Source organism: Carya illinoinensis, chromosome 7 (assembly GCF_018687715.1).
Source record: "Carya illinoinensis cultivar Pawnee chromosome 7, C.illinoinensisPawnee_v1, whole genome shotgun sequence".
Lineage (NCBI taxonomy): Eukaryota > Viridiplantae > Streptophyta > Magnoliopsida > Fagales > Juglandaceae > Carya > Carya illinoinensis.
In genome coordinates, this window is record NC_056758.1 from 33,170,647 (window position 1) to 33,188,760 (window position 18,114).

At 33.6% G+C, this 18,114-nt stretch overlaps 1 protein-coding gene across 1 annotated transcript; it reads right to left on the reverse strand.

Moving 5' to 3' along the window:
* Positions 1–1,412: 1,412 nt before the first annotated feature.
* LOC122316648 (3-hydroxy-3-methylglutaryl-coenzyme A reductase 1) lies at positions 1,413–5,368 on the reverse strand. Its single transcript, XM_043133333.1, has 4 exons — positions 4,306–5,368; positions 3,558–3,739; positions 2,224–2,570; positions 1,413–2,141 (listed from the first exon to the last, which is right to left on the reverse strand). The coding sequence occupies exons 1-4, from the start codon at positions 5,280–5,282 to the stop codon at positions 1,899–1,901; spliced, it is 1,749 nt and encodes a 582-aa protein (XP_042989267.1). The 5' UTR covers positions 5,283–5,368; the 3' UTR covers positions 1,413–1,898.
* Between the last annotated feature and the right edge of the window lie 12,746 nt (positions 5,369–18,114).

Consider the following 18,114-nt stretch of genomic DNA (forward strand, 5'->3'; position numbering starts at 1 on the left):
TATAAAAATAATTATATTTTTTAACATTTTACTTTATAAATAAATTATTTATGCAATTTTCAAGCCAATAAATTTAGGCAAGTCCTTCCAAAAAATAATAATAATAATGCTTTTCTCGAACTTGTATCAGTCCTTTAGTCCTCTTTCTACGTGGCCTCCATTTGAAGTAATGCTTTGAGAGTATTTGTCAGATTTTCTCATAATACATGTTGAAATTTTAAATCTTTATAATTATATTCATATTTTTTTTAGTAATACTACATACAATTATTTTTATGTATTTTTTATATATTTCACTAATGTGATTAACTATATTAATTTTTTTTAATACACAATCAATCACATAAATAAAGTGCACAAAAGAATACATAAAAGTGACTATACATAGAATTTTTATTTATTTTATAACTTATTTTTATATGTTCATAAAAAAAATTAACTTTTTAAATTTAAAAATTCATCTTCAACAAAAAAGAAATATTTTCTGCAATAAACTCGATACTTAATTATTTTATGGAGTAATCATAACTAAAAAATATATATATGAATTTAGATCCTTAAGATTTCTTGTATAAACTTTTGGGTGTGGAATATGAACATCCTTATTTACAACCAAAGAGTTTATTCAAGTTTTTTATACCTGTTTTGAAGATGATCTCCTTGCCGAGCTTAGTCTCTTTTGGTTATATAGTTCATATGAGATGTTTTGTTAAAAGTTAAATAAAATATTGTTATGATATAATTTTTTTAATATTAATTTTGTTTTGAAATTTAAAAAATTTGAATTGTTTATTATATTTTGTCTAGAAATTTAAAAATGTTGTAATGATTAGATGAGATTAAATAGTGATTTAGTGCTTGGCTTATTGCATTCATTTATAAGGAGGGATACATGCTTACAGGTTGCAAAGCCAACATGAAAAATAAAAAGAAGGGAAGGAAGTGGTATGCTACAAACCCCAAACACTTGTTGCCTAATGCTATGTTGAAGGTAATCCCAGAGGTTCACAAATTGGGGAAGTGTAGACATCTATAAGTTGCAGCAGATGTTTGTTTTTTTTTTTTTTTTTTTGGGGGGGGGGGGGGGGGGGGGTCCATGTCATAATGTCCTAAACTGAGATAAAAGCCAAACAGATAGGGAATAGAATAGGTCTTCCAAGTTGAAACGAGTTTTTGGAAGAGTCTGTTTATTATTGGTTTTTTAGGGTTTCAGCACCTTTCTTCTTTTCAGGTCTCCAGACATTGTAAAAACCTGGTTTTGATATGTAACATCATGTCATTATCTTGGCCCTTGTGTGTGTTTCAACATTTTGTACTACACCATCCATGCTGAATCTCAGCCAATCAAGAGAGATCTTGTCCTTTGGTACAGTAACGTACAAGAATTCAATATGCACAGCAACTAAAACGCGTTAATACGGCAACAAAAGTAGATACTCTATTCAAACAAATCAATTTCGGGCAGGTGTCATTCTTGTGTCCGAAGTGACAATGGGACAAAAGGAAGAACATCAGACCACCAGCCCCTTGGATTCTGGTACCCAAGTACTAACTTATAATAGCAAATTACAACAAAAAAGACAGGACAGAGATCAAAACGACAATCAAGACATCAAACAGGCTAAATATTTTGGTGGGGGCGCTTGGGATGCAATCATACTCGCACAGAGAGAGAGAGAGAGAGAGAGAGAGAGAGTGAGAGACCACAAACTAGCCATGTTTCATTCTCCCCCTCCACTTTCTACAATAATAAACTTTACAGCTATGAAAGCAAAGCAATCTCACATGGGCAGTTGATTTGCTTTCCCCTCCCCGACTCTCTCTCTCTCTCCCCTCTTTCTCAGCCACTTTTGCCTTTTATTTCTGATTCCTTTGATTTCTGGGGCCAACTTTTTCCTTCAAGATGCAACTTTGGTCACATCTTTGCTGGATCTGTTGTATTTCATGTGACTATTGACAAGCTGCCCAGATGCAATGGCAGACAGCACAGAGAGCTCCCCAGCCAAAACCGCGCCAGCTACAATGGTGGCCAGAAGCCTAGAGTTTGATCCTGGTGACTCTTTGTTTGCACCCTTCACACCGATCAAATTCAAGCAAGCAGACTGAGATGCAAGCTGAGTCCCACCTCCAACAGTACCAACCTGACAGAAAAATATGTCAAACGAAGCCATAAGTTACGAATCAAACTAACTATAATCATGCCCATATGAAATTATCAAGTACCTCAATAGAAGGCATAGATACAGAGGCGTGAAGATCCTTCCCGTCATTGACAGGTTCCAACATGGTGATGCAGTTAGAACTCTCAACATTTTGTGCTGGATCTTGGCCTGTGGCAATAAAGATTGCAGAAACAATGTTGCTGGCATGGGCATTATATCCACCAAGTGCACCAGCAATTGCAGAACCAGCGAGGTTTTTTAGCATGTTAAGCTCTACAAGGGCAGCTACATTGGTCTTCAACACCTTCTTAACCACCTCCTCCTTGATTGTTGCCTCACAAACAACAGATTTTCCACGACCTTCAATCCAATTTACAGCGGCGGGTTTCTTGTCCGAACAAAAATTTCCTGGTCAATTAAGGAATTGTAAATACCAGAAAATTGAATGGATATTGCAGTATGTATTGTTTCTCTAGAAATATAGCTGAATTGACCCAACCTAAGAAATTCATTGCATAGTCTCTTTAGACATAGGTGATTGACCCTACCAAAGGGTATGAGTTCGCATACATTGAAACGAAGAAAGATATCTAAAGACTGAGCAATTGCAATGAATTCAAACTTTTTACTTGTAAAGTTAAATGGTTATAAAAAAGGAGTCCAACCAAAATGAAATCCTAAAAATTGATAGTACTAAAATATCAAATTAGGAAATCTATGAAAATTTGTTCACAATTGAGGGGAAAGAGTTGGTGCTGATAATTATTTTTCCACTAGTATGCATACTTTTGTTTATAAGAAATTGTAAGTTTTATTTATGTTTACAATAGGCACAGCCACAGTGCATGCCTGTTAATGCATAAAAGAAACGTTTCTTTTTAAAAAAATAAGTAGAAAAAGATAGAAATGGATAAATATACAAATAAAACTACCGCTGCCATGTGAGAAAATCTGTGAATATTGTACCCATTGACATCTGAAACAGTAAAATGCTTAAAGGAAACTAACGGACGCCTCACCCTTTTCCTCATATAAAATGACTTGGGAATTCAAAAGCAAGTGGAAAAAGGATACAGCTCATGTGCCAGTGTTGAAGTATCAGTATTTAGAATGAAAATAATGCTATGAATGAAGATAATGAACCCTAATCAACTGACATTACCGCCAAAATAACTAAAATATTTTGACAGATGTCAGAAGTAATGATATTGAATTATTGACAGAAAGGAACATAACATGCTTCTGTTTGTCAGTAAAAGATATACAGATTGAATAACATGAACTTTTTGTCAAAATCTGTACAATAAAAAGAAAACTGTGGGATCAAATTAATTTCACTGCCCGCTTCACTGAAAAGTAGAAGCAAAAGCACCATGTGAAAATCGAGGAACTTACCCGAGATGCCAATAACATCCATGTCAGGGAAATCATCTTGAAGGAAATCGAGGACGTTCTGAACCCCTTTAGACACCATGTTCATGCCCATTGCATCGCCTGTGCTGCAGCTGAATCTCATATAGAGATTCTTTCCGGCCATGGAGCAGTGAATACCTTGGAGCCTTGCGAATCTACTAGATCTGCAATCAGGAAAAGAACACGACTATGAGTGAAAAAGCTTAAGAAATAAACTCCCTTTTAATAATATTAAAATTTTGTGATCGATGGGAAAAAGGAATCTTCATTAAAGTCTGATAGTTTGGTACAACTATATAACTTCGCTAAGGTGAAGTTTCATTTCAATAGAGAGTTTTCATTTCTTTTCATTTGTCCTCTTTCTCTGGGTAAAGATCCTATTTTCTTTTCTTTCCTTTTTTCTCTTGAAAACGAAATTTGAAGCACTGATTTTCTTTTTCCCTGTCACTTTGGAAACAAAATTTAAAATTCGGGTTCTAGCCTCCGATTATCTAACTTTACTTCTTTCCTTCCAGTTTTGTTCTTAAAAACCTATCAACGTCAACAGGTTTCAATTAAGAGACAGAAAAATCAAAATCAAAGTTAAACGCTACAGAGAATCGTAATACTTATCAGAAAATATATAGACAAATCATAGGCATCAACCAGGAGATTAACAGACAACAAATGAATTAGGGAAGAAAAGCCCGTCAATTCTGGAGAAAATGAAATCAAAGTAATAAAGCTGAACCTGTTGAAAACAACGCCAAGTGTCTCGAAATTGTCGGGATCCTCCAAGAAGAACTTCAATTCCGAAGCCCTTTTGGCCGAGGCAAACCTCACCACAGGGGCTCTAGTCATTGCGTCCCTCAGCAGGATGCTAGTTGCCCCACCAGAGGCGTAAATGGCCTTACACCCTCGGTTGGTGCTGGCCACAAGGCACCCCTCGGTGGTGGCCATGGGAACCGAGTACTCGAACCCGTCGAGCAGCAGCGGGCCTGCTATCCCCACCGGAATCTGCACGTATCCCACTGGCATTTCGCAGCATTGCCCCAGAATCGACTCGTAGTCCAAGCCTTCCAAAGGCAAGCCCTGCAGCGACCTCCCAGTCATTCTCTGCAGCGCCTCGCGCCGGATTGAAGCCGCTCTCTTACAGTCCCCGAGCTTCGATTCCAGTGAGTACGACGGGATCGTACCGTCCACAACCAATTTGACAATCTCCTCGTCCTCTTCCGAGGACAGAGTCGAAATTATCGGCTCGGGATTGGCTAATTTGGGTGGTGTAGGTGGCGTTGGGGAGACAGCAATGCGAGGTGTACGGCGGGGATCATCGTCGATGAGGAAGTTCCGATGGTGTTGGGGGTCGTCGAGATCCCATGTGTCGTGGGAGGCGCGTGAGATGAAGGACTGGACGAAGTCAATGCCGAAGAAGCCGAGGAGGTAGATGAATGAGGCAATGAGGGATACAATGGCGGCGATCTCGGAGAGCGTGACCACATGGAGGGGCGTCGAGTTACGGATCTTGTCTCGCCACCGGTGGAGCAGGTAGTACGCCACCGAGAAGAACAGCGTGAAGAATACCGCGTTGGTCAGGTAAAGTGGCAGCGGGAGCGCGTCCGATGCTCTGGGTGTCGGGGAGGGAGATCGACGATCCACGGAAGAAGATGATCTATCGTGATCGGTGGTTCCCCTTGGAGGCGGCCTTGGTGGCCGTCGGCGAATGTCCATTGGGATCCTTTTTTGGGGGGGCTGGATTGGCGGTATACGAAATATGAAAGAGTGGAAGTGAGGGACAAAGCACAAGTTTGGGAACAGCCAAGTAGGTTGCGTTGGTTTTTTATAGGGGAGCTGGGTGGACCGTATACACGTGCGTTGGGGGCAAACGTACACCCAGACATCTCATTCCCCCAATATCTCGCACGTGCTTGTCTTTTCTAATTTTTTGAAAAGTAATATTTATAAGCGTGCAACTTTGAAATTAGTTCGGAAATAGAACATAATTTAATAATTTCTAAAAAAGAATTAAAGATTTTAATGTGAAGATTGTATTTTTCACATATGCTTATTTTGAAAAATGAATTATTATAAATAAATTTATTTATAAAACTTAACATATCAATTTATTTTAAAAACATATAATAATATTACCAACAGATATTAAGCGTGTAAGTCTCTAATATTTTTTCTTTTATAAAAATATGAATCTTACTAAAAAATAATAATAATTTCTTGATGAAACCCACATTTTACAAAAATTTTCTCAAAATTTATATACTCATGAAGGTTTGTATAAATAGGCACTTTTAACAATTTTTACAAAAAAGAATGAGGCCACCACAAATTATATATATGTAGATGAAATTTTAATATTATAACTAATAATATTTATAAATTATTTTAAAACAACAAATGCAAATAGATATATTCAAAAATAAATCTACTCTTATCTATTGTTGGATTCTGATAAATTTTATTTTTTATTTAATAATTAAAGAAGTATTTATTTTATTAATGTTATAATTTTTTTTTCTAAAAAAAAAAGAAAGATTGTTTAAATGTATAAAAACATGAAAGAAAATGTCGGACACATCTCGTGCTACACGGCTCTGTATTCAAACGCAAGTACTGTTTCATTAACTTTTTATGGAGTAGGTCGGACCCCCCTCTCAAAAACACTAGCAATGTGGGGAGTGGAGCTTGGTCTGTGGTTGAGTCCGTCGGTGACACTGTGCGCGTGTCCCTTGGTGCTCCAATAGTCACATGAGATACACGCAACCCGACATTACAACGAAAGTTCCAGTGTTCGCTGGTGCCAATTTCTACACGCGCTGGCCTCACGTTAACGTTTGTCCCCCATATCCCAAAGCAAAATTTGTATGTAAGACGTGAATACGTTACTGTCGTTTATAAATATCCAGAATCTCTTGTTTTTAATGACTCGTATGGATATTTTATGCTTTTATAAGAGTAATTGATGAAGATCTAATATCTATGGACAACAAAAACATCACTCTTGTAACCACAATTGTCTTTTTAAGGAAATTCTTTAAAGCACGCTTTGATTGTTAAGTGTAATCAGCATATTATTTTTTAAGGAAGTTAATCGATATGCTCAATAAGAACACGATTCATATTATTTCATTTAGGACTTTTTTGGAAATAAACTTTATTTCAAAATTTACATCTTATCTCATATCCTTTTCAAACATAATTCAAATACAGAATATTCAAACTAATCATTACAATATTTTTAAATTTTTAAATAAAAAATAATTTTAATTTTTTTAAATCTTCAAATAAAAATTATATTATTACAATATTTTAATTTTATAATATTTGTTATTTAACTTTTTTCTCTCATTTTTCAAAATTTAAAAAATATTCAACTCAAATTATCTCATTAATATTCACAAACTATCTTAATTATTACTATTCATAAAATTTTCATATCATCTCACTCACCAAATAAGCCCCTAGAGTACGATTTAGGTAGCTTTTAAAGTCATCCTGCCTAACTTTATTTATATGTTTACATTTCTTATCAGGCCTTTCCATTAGCACCTCAAACAATCAATTAATTTGCAGATATGTTTGGTTTAAAAAATAAATAAATAAAACTTTTTAGAATTTATTTTCATTTACTTTCAACCCAAATGCTTTTAGAGTAATATTAAATACAATTTTAAATTATGCAAATGATGTATATTAAGATAACTTCAGAATCCAGTTCATCACAGAACTCTTCCAGTTTATGATTAGAAGCTTATCTTCAATTTATTAAAATGTTATCTTTTCTTCAGTAACAGATTGTATTTATCTTTATCCTGTTCACATAACTTATCGTGTATATAGATAACTAGTGTATATAGATAACTCTTGTAACAAACCTTATCTCTAAACATCTTTATATAGAGATCAATACAACAGAGTTAGTATTCTGGCCTTTTCTTCAAATCTGCTCAATATTTTACATGGCATCAGAGCCCACAGGTTCACACCACTCATCTATGGCTGAATCACCAACTGCTTCCGTAAACTCCTTTCCCATTCCAAATATTGCTCATCTTGTTTCTACCAAACTTGATGACAATAACTATCTAATATGGGTCTGCCAGTTTCTTCCTATTTTGCATACCAATGGTTTCTTGAGCATTGTAGATGGCTCTGAACCTTGTCCATCACAATATCTAAAAACCTCAGATTAGAAGGATCCAATTGTCAACCATGCATACACCATCTGGAATGAAAGGATCAATATATCCCAAGCTGGATTATCTCAACACTTTTTCTGAGAAAGTGGTATCTACTGTCTATGGTCTCAACACCTCACATCAGGTGTGGATTGCACTGGCCAACAGATTTGCATCACCCTCCAAGTCTCGCATTAATCACCTATGTCGCCAGCTGCAAAATCTATGCCAAGGTAACAAGAGCTGCTCTGACTTTCTTCATGCAGCCAAGACCCTTGCTGATCAACTGGCTTTAGTTGGAACGCCAGTAGGAGATGATGATCTCATCTCTTATGTTGTGGGAGGCCTTAACCCGCAATACACTCCTCTTATGACTATTATCTCATTTGCCACACGGGATAGATCTTTATCCATTGAGGAATTCCAATCAGAGTTGCTCAATTTTGAACAACTCTTGGAACATCAAGCTGCAGACTTGGATAGCAGCAATTCTGTTGCTTTTTATGTTCACAGGCCCTCAAATCAAAAGAATAAATTTAGTGGAAATCAGGGCACTCCTTTCAAGAACTCTAGTGCACAAAAATCATTCAAAAAGAACTATCACACTGGAGGTTATTCAAATCCAGGTAAAAACACTTCTACCTACACAGACCAGAAATTCTCTAATCGATTCCCTTGTCAAATCTGTGGCAAAAATAACCACCAAGCTTTAGATTGTTTCCATCGAATGGATTATGCCTTTCAAGGCAGACATCCACCTAAGAAATTAGCTGCAATAGTTGCTCAAACCAATGCACTTCAAGAGGAGGAAGAATGGCTGGCTGACAGTGGAGCTAATAGTCATATCTCGGCTTCATTGGAGAATCTCACCATGCAGCAGCCTTACAAAGGGAATGATCAAGTTGCTGTTGGAAATGGTAGTGGACTCAACATAACTCATACAGGCACCTCTGCTTTTAAAACCAGAAACTCCTTACTTCATCTTAAAAATATTCTACATTGCCCCGATGCTTCAACCAACCTACTTTCCATACAAAAATTCTGTCAAGATAATAACTGCTGGTTTAAACTAACAGATACCTATTTTCTTGTCAAGGACAATGTCACAGGGGAGATTCTACTGCAAGGACCCAATGAGAATGGTCTATATCTAGTGAGATTGAAGCAACAATTTTTCAAGAATAAAGAAAGAAGTCATGTAGCCTTTGTTGGAGCTCAAACTACCTCAGCAATTTGGCATAAAAGACTAGGACATCTTCATGATCAAATCCTCCAGAAAATAACCACAACTCATCATCTGCCTGTGTCTCAAGCCAATATAGAATCCACATTATGTAGTTCATGCCAAATAAGTAAAAGTACAGCATTTACCCTTTTCAATGTCAACTCATGTGACAAACTCACCATTAGAGTTGGTTCACAATGATATTTGGACCTCACCAATTATGTCAATAAATGAATTCAAGTATTATGTTGTGTTTGTGGATGACTACTCGAGATATACCTGGTTGTTTCATTTGAAATTAAAATCAGATTTCTTTATCTATTTTGCTAAGTTTAAATGTCTCATTGAGAACCAATTTTCAACTAAAATTCGCCAACTTCAGACTGATGGAGGAGAAGAATACTTATCTCATAAGTTTACTGAGTTTCTGTCTTCTCATGGTATTCATCATAGAATATCACGTCCATATATACCTCAGCAAAATGGTGTTGCCAAGAGAAAATATAGACACATTATTGAAACAAGTCTCACTCTCTTAGATCAATCAAAACTTCCTACAAGTTACTGGGCTGAAGCTTGTCAAACTGCTGTTTATCTAATAAACAAATTGCCTTCTTCATCCATCAAATTCTCCATTCCATATACCAAATTAATCTAGATTACACACACTTGAGAGCTTTTGGTTGTGCCTGTTACCTTTATCTCAGATCATATACCAAGCATAAACATGAATTTCGTATCAAGCAATGCATTTTCCTTGGCTACAGCTCCAGTTACAAAGGATATAGGTGCCTTGATCCAACTTCACACAAGATGTTCATCTCAATACATGTGATATTTGATGAACAACTGTTTCCCTCACTGGACAAGACCATCTCTGGATCTCCTACCAGTAGCAATTCTCCTCAAGGTACATTTCTTGTTAATGACTCTCAATTTCCTATTAATCATGCTATTGATAATCCTTCTGTTGTCACTACAAATGATAGCACCTCAAGTCATTCACCAAGGAATACTTCCCATATCAATATCCTCTCTGTACTGTCTGACTAACAATCTCAATCTGCACCACATGCTTCATCATCAACAAATACCACCTCTCTAGACCAAATCCTACCTCCTGAACAACCACCATCTCATATAGTCACTAGGTCCCAAACTGGGAATTCCAAACCTAAAGCCTTTCCAGATTTTCAGTTATATTATTCAACCAAGCATCCTTTAAAGGCCCTTACTGCAGTCTCATTACCAAGTGAGCCCACTACTTTTCTTCAGGTTTCTTCAAATTCCCTTTGGATGGCTGCTATGGAGAGTGAATTCAATGCCTTGTTGGAGAACAAGACTTGGTCTCTTTGTCCACGACCACCCAATAGAAACATCATTAGCAACAAATGGGTTTACAAACTGAAAACCAAATCTGATGGGACCATAGACAGGTACAAGGCAAGACTAGTTGCTAAAGGATTTGAGCAAAGAGATGGAGTTGATTTTACATAAACTTTCAGCCCTGTTATCAAACCAGCCACTATTAGACTTCTCTTGGCAGTAGCTTTTTAGTTCAAGTGGCCACTTAAATAACTGGATGTTTCAAATGCATTTTTACATGGGCAACTTGCTGAGGAAGTATACATGGAGCAACCAAAGGGTTTTGTAGATCCTAATTATCCACATCATGTGTGCAGACTTCACAAGGCTCTCTATGGTCTAAAACAGTCTCCAAGAGCCTGGTTTCACAAGTTGTCTCAAGCTTTGTTAGCTCTCGGGTTCACAGCTTACCTGGTGGACACTTCCCTTTTCATGTTGCGCAAACCACCAATTCATTTATTTGTATTAGTTTATGTCGATGACATTATTGTCACAGGCACCCATCTGACTCATGTCAATCAACTTATTCATAATTTGCAGCTTGAGTTCAAGTTGAAAGATCTTGGAAATCTCTCCTACTTTTTAGGTATACATGTACATAGGACTGATCAAGGTCTCTACCTAAATCAATCCAAGTACATTGTAGACCTTCTGCATCGAGTTGGTATGGTTGGAGCCAAACCTTATGTAGCACCTTGCACTTCAGGTAAGAGATTGACAAAATTTGATGGTGATCCCCTTGAGGATATCTCCCTTTACAGACATATTGTCAGGTCACTACAATATTGCACACTTACTAGGCCTAACATTGCCTTCATAGTGAATCAACTCTGTCAATTCTTGCACTGCCCCACAACAGCTCACTTCACTGCAGCAAAGAGGGTTCTCAGATACTTAAAAGGTACAGTAGATCATGGTTTATGGTTTACTCCTAGTCCTTTGACTCTCCAAGCTTACTGTGATTCAAATTGGGCTGGGGATCCTATTGATCGAAGGTCTCCAAGCTTACTGTGATTCAAATTGGGCTTGGGATTTTTCTTGGCAATTGTCTGATCTCTTGGCAATCTAAGAAGCAACCAACTGTCTCACGGTTTAGTATTGAGTCAGAATATCGTTCAATGGCTATTACTATAGCAGAATTATATTGGTTAAGAATGCTCTTCAAAGAGCTTCAACTACCACTTTCTTCCCCACCAGTGCTCTGGTGTGACAACTTGGGAGTTATTTCACTTGTTTCCAATCCTATCTTTCATGCAAAGACAAAACATATTGAAATTGACTATCATTTCATTAGAGAGAAAATTTTGCATAAGGATATTGAACTCCAGTAGATCTCCACAGCTGATCAATGTGCAGACATCTTCACCAAAGGCCTAGCATCTGCTCGATTCTTATTTCTCAAAGACAAACTCATGATCACTCCACTTCCCATGAGTTTGAGAGGGGCTGTTAAGATAACTTCATAATCCAGTTCATCATAAGACTCTTCCAGTTTATGATTAGAAGCTTATCTTCAGTTTATTAAAATGTTATCTTTCTCTTCAATAACAAATTGTATTATCTTTATCTTGTTCGCATAACTTATCGTGTATATAGATAACTAGTGTATATAGATAACTCTTGTAACAAACCTTATCTGTAAACATCTTTATATAGAGATCAATACAACAGAGTCAGTATTCTAGTATTTTCTTCAAATATGCTCAATATTTTACAATATATAGTCGCTTTAAAAAAGAGTAAAATTTATTATTAAAAAATTAATTTTATTTTCATATAAATTTCATATTTATTTATTTTTTTAAAATAATTGTACAGTATTTACATACTCATAATTGTAAATATCATTTGTCATGCCATTAATTCATTAAGCATCAAAACAATTTTTCATCTCAAGAAAAAGAATTCCTTCTCTCAACAATTGTGACAATAGAGAAATTAGCATCCAAAAGTCCAATTTAACTTTAGTACTCATGATATTATGAAACATTTTAAAGAAAATTTGGAGGACAAAAGTCCAATTAAGCATTCGCACCTACCAACTTTTTCTTATTCTATCTGCAGGAGCTTAGCGAATAATAATAATAATTAGGAGAATCACAAAACAACAAACGGGACTTGCTTGATCATCATTAAAGATTGATTTTTGTATCATGACAAGGCTAGTACTTAAGTTATACAATTAGGGCCTACTTGAGTTGCGGTGAGAGGTTTAAAAAATATAATAAAATAGTCTAAATTGTTTAAATAAAAAAATTTATCAATTTAATAATTTCATATCAAAGTAATTTTAAATTTACAAAAAAAAAATAAAAAAATCACATTTCAACAAAAATGATGCTTTTTGTTATAAGCACTCCAAAAAAAGTAATTCATATTTTACTGTATTATGTATATATAAAATGACTCTATAATAACAAAATAATCCTCAAAAGCACTAAAATTATTTTTTAATTTATTTTTAAATAAATTTAATATATTGAAAAATAATTTAAACATACAATTTTAAATAATAAATAATTTTTAAATAATATAGCTTATTACGATTAAACTCTAAACTCAAAGCCTCAAAAACGACATCAAGCATAATGGAATGCATGTTGACAGGTGGCCACACGCGTACGGACAAGTTGATCCCGGCCATGCATATTAATTATAGATTATTCCTCCAATAATTAATGATTTTATTTTCTTCTTTTGCAAGAAAATATTTGGAATATATATATATATATACACATACATGCACACATATTAGAGCATTATTATTAGATTATGCATATATAAATGACACTTTTGATAAATATAAGATGAATTTAAATTTTAATTATTCTATTTATATTAGTCTCTATATTAGAATAGCTATTTTTTATTATTTAACAACAAAATACTATAAAATGAATTTGACTTTGACTATTTATATCAAATCTCCACATTAAATATCAATTTATTTATTATATAATAATGACTAATTAATAATTTAAAAAATAATTAATTTTTTTAATTATTAATTTATTTTATTTTATCATATTTTACTGTTCTACCTATTATATTTTATTAATAATATTTATTTTACCATTTTATCATATTTTTTCAGATTTTATTCTACCTAAAATCCTTTTTCTGAGTTTGGTAGCTTTCCGTGAGACGTTACAACTAATCAAAATCAAGAGAGAGAGTTATAAAAATAATAAAATAAAGATTTGGTTACTGAATAGTAACTATCAAATTTACTTTTTTCTTTACATATATTGTAGTTCAAAGTTAAGATATTTGATTATGAATAATCTATTCTAACGACTTTTATCTGGCTGAAAAAATAGCTTTATTTTTGCAGCCGGTGAGAATGCTCTTATTCTATCGATCGGGATCATGATTTTATGAGAATTGATATATTTTTTTTATCTCCATCTTAAATTAATTTGGTATCCCTAATTAAATATATATATATATATATATAACACTAATTAAACTAGTTTCAGGTAGGTTTGTTCAAACCCACGAGTTTTCAAGTCCGTCCTTCAAACCGTACGGTCCTAGTCGTGGTCGTTTAATGCAACTTTACCTGACTTAATTAAAAAAGATTTAAGTCAGTAAATGGGAATCCATAGACAAAAATGCATTCATTTTTATCTTTGAATTATATGGTTGGACTGGCAATATTAGCAAAGCAAGAAAAACGTGGGGTCGGAAGTCATGACTGAGAAAGAAAGAAGTCTTCCTGGCATTAAGTCCTTAACCCTACACTGGTTGTTTCTTATTTTTGTTAAATCCAAAGTTGGTCTACTTTTGGGAGCACTCCCGCAGATCAATCACTGAGAGATGGAGTAGTACAACTTCATGCATACAGAGCATTAATGACGAAGATGATGAAGACGACGACTACTGCTAAAATCCCTACATAATGTGTTGCACGTTTGCATCCCGGCCCCAACAATTAAAGTTTCAGTCACAGATAACTGCATACAGGCAATATGTTTTTAAATAAATGATAAAAAAAATTATGATAAATTAATGACATTTCGTATCATTGTTTTATAATTTATTTTATCTTTTTAAGGAGCTCCTAATAACTAATTACAATAGAGATGTAAAATAAATTATTAAAATAGTTGTATATTAATCCTCAGTCGGATGAAAATACCACTAAACTACTGCTGTAGTACTACTCCAATTCTTGAATGGTGTTACTAATCCCCAAAGTACCAAACTCTGAATCTATTAGCAATATGTACAAAATCATTGCTAATAGATTGAAAAGAGTGTTGCCTGAAGTAATTTTTTGAAATCAAAGTGCATTTGTATCTGAGAAGCTAATTTCTGATAACATAATCGTAATCTATGGTTGTGTTTGAATAGTAAGGAGTGTTGTGAATAGTAATGAATAGAGATTGAGTGGGTTAGTAGGTCCCATTAAGAATAGTTTGAAGTGTTTAGATGTATAAAGTATGTTGAGTTTTTTACTTTTGAATAGAAAGTTAGAAAGGTTGTGGGTCCTATCAATAATTGATTTTATTAGTAATGATGGTTAAATAATGATTTTATTTATATGTTGTAATAATAAACATAATTATTGTGAGAAATAATTTCCAACACTTTTAAAAATGAATTTTGTACATTATTTTTTTCAACAAAATTTATTTAATTTAAAATTGGTAAAATTGTAAATGGCTAACAAATATTCCTTCAATATTCTCGTACCCCTATTTTGTTCCAAACTTTAGGTATATATTATGATGACAACAGACAAGTTGAGTTATAATGAATTTCACATATTTTTCACTCAAAAATTTATTTAATTCATAATTTCTAATTTATAATAAATATTTTAAATTATAAAAACAAGTGTGCTCTTTTAAAATTCTTGAGAAACGAAACTACATATTTTCAATAGAGTTTTGCTACGTATAAGTACAGTCGCGCATTAATTTGTATACCAATACTGATTTATTCATACTTAAAATTTAAATTAATACTGTTTTCAATGAAATTTACTTTTTGACCAATTACATTATAGTAGTGTACAAATTAATATATAATTATGCTTGCAATTATATTTTTCCTTTTCAATAACAAGACATGTATTGCTAGTGTGGAGAATTAAAAATAAATAAATTTTCTCATGCTCTCCCATTATCAAGAATTGTACCGCAAACCAGAGGGAGAAAGAAGGTTGTTGGGCGGCAGTGATGGATAGGTGGGTCCCATAAATAGTTCAAATTCAAATGAGGGAATTGAGATGAGTTTATGTGAAAAGAGTCTGAGGTGTTTGGGTGTGAAAAAAGTCTTATCCGTACGAAGTCATCTGAGAACACTTGAAATGACTCAACACTCAAATCCAGCCTTACACTCAATAAAATTAAAAAAAGTTGGAAAAGAATAGAGTATGACCATCAAGTTAGATATTTCAAAAGCATATAATAGAGTAGAATGGTTATATTTGGAAAGAGTCCTACAAAAGTCGGGAAGTTGGTGACCTTAAACATATATCATGTATCTTCAGTGAGGTATTCAATGTTAGTGAATAACTAATTAAGTGAAATAATTTGTCCTACAAGCTTGAGATTCGGACAAAGAGATTTATTGTCTCCTTATCTTTTTTCTCTCATGCGTAGAGAGGTTTAGGCTTCTTGCAGGACAAATTATGTCAACTATTAAAAAGTTTAGGAATTATGTCAACTATGTAGGAAAAAAAAATTTAGTCGAGTAGATTTAAAATTATCACGAATGACCAATATTAGGATTAGTAACTTAGAATAAAATTCACAAATAGAATAAGCAATGATAATGGAATGCATGTTGAAAGCTGGTGGCCAGACACAGACAAGTTGATCCCCAATAGATTATTATGATTTTGCTTTCTTCTTTTTCAAGAAAACATCAGGCCAGAATGTATATATACATATTACTCTACTGAGATGATTTCATGAAAATTAATATTTTTTTTGATAAATACTATTTTCCATCTTAACTATCAATATCTCTAATTATATTTATTATATGTCGCATTTTAAGTAATTTCCATTTAAGTATTTGCTAAATAAAATTATTTAAAATTATGTATCGCATTAAAAAAAAATATGATTAAAATGAAAAGTATTATTAATTTTTAAGTATATATATAACTAAACTAGTTTCAGGTTTTAACAACATACGGTCATGCAGGTTCTGGTCTTGGTCTTTTGATGCAATTTTATAATTAAAAAAGATTTGGGAGTCTGTAAATAGGAAGTCAGGGTCAAAAAAGATGTGCATGCATTATTAATATTTATCCCTATATTTGATTTTGGACAAACATTAATAACAAACATGAAAAATGAGATCACGATGAAATTGACCGAGAAAGAGAGCAGCAGTACTCTTCCACTAAACCCTATATTAATGGTTGTTCTTATTTTTGTTAAATCCAAAGTTGGTTTCCTTTTGGGAGCATTCGCACAGATCAATCACTGTGAGATGGAGAAGTACAACTGCATGCATTATGCATATATGCAGAGCAGTGACAAAGATGATGAATGTTAGATTATATTACTTCAAAAGGGTTTTTAAAATAAATATACTTATTTTCTTTATATATATATCGTATCTTGCATATATGTTGATGGAGTGTCAACTCATTGAAATTGGAATTATATGAAGAAGGAAATATTAGTCCTATATTGATCAAATAAAGTGAAAACAATTAATTTATATTGAATTCTTCTCATTAATTATAGTATTGTACATCTTAAATTAAAGGAGAAGAGAGAGCTACATAAGTATTGAATCCTTCTCATTACAGTATTGTGCGTCCTGAATTGAAGGCGAAAAGAGAGCTAAAATGATATTGAATTCTTCTCATTACAATAATATTGTACGTCTTAAATTGAAGGAGAAGAGAGAGCTACATAAGCCACCTGCAACACGCGGGCAAGGGCAATGGACGGGCTTAGCATGTACGCATCATCGCAATGAGCTCTACATTTATTTTGAAAATATATATTGAGCGTCATCTACACCTATTGCATGATAGAAAACTAGCCATTTTTTAAGTAGGTTATTATTATCAGTAATAATATACAAATTACTTATAATTATCAGTATTAATGATGCAAATTATTATTAGTAATAAGTGGATTATTTGATAACCATTATGAATGATTTGTTAATACACAAAGATTTTCAATCAAAGTTGCATCACTTCCAATTGCCATCCAGAGCTTGTAAGAAAATAAGTAATGAACTTGCATATTTCTCTACATAATTAACTTTTTGTAACATATATAGCATGGTCAGTAACGATGCTAGGATTGAAATTTAGGAATGCATATAATATACTACCAATCAAATTAGTGAAATGCATAAAATAGTACGTAAAAGTAGCTACACATAGAATTTTTTTAAAAGTATTTAACTTGGCCTCCTAAATTTCAATCCTAGCACCATTACTAACCGGAATGGATGACAACCTTTTGTTCTTGAACAAAAAATTATATAATTTATGGCAACAGCTGTGAAAGTCATATATATGGACTCATTTACTGATTCAATTTTTGGAAATATATATCAAGCAAAAATGTGAAACTTTCCTGTATATATGAATTATACTTATTTTGCAGTATGCTAGAGAATTATAACAATTGTAACAGTATGCTAGAGAATCCACCATAAATGGAAAAGAACACTCTGATCTTCGAGGGATCAGGAACCTCCAAAAGAATTCTTATTAGCTTTTTCAATGAATCTGTACAAATGAAGGCTTTCAGTATTTATAGACAATCCCGTCTGTTAATGGCAGTTGAAT

Coding starts and splice junctions, on each gene's coding strand:
- LOC122316648 (XM_043133333.1), bottom strand. CDS start 5,282: ATGGACATTCGCCGACGGCCACCAAGGCCGCCTCCAAGGGGAACCACC. Junction 2,571..3,557: donor GGATGTTATTGGCATCTCGG/GTAAGTTCCTCG, acceptor TTAATTGACCAG/GAAATTTTTGTTCGGACAAG. Junction 2,142..2,223: donor TATCTATGCCTTCTATTGAG/GTACTTGATAAT, acceptor TTTTTCTGTCAG/GTTGGTACTGTTGGAGGTGG.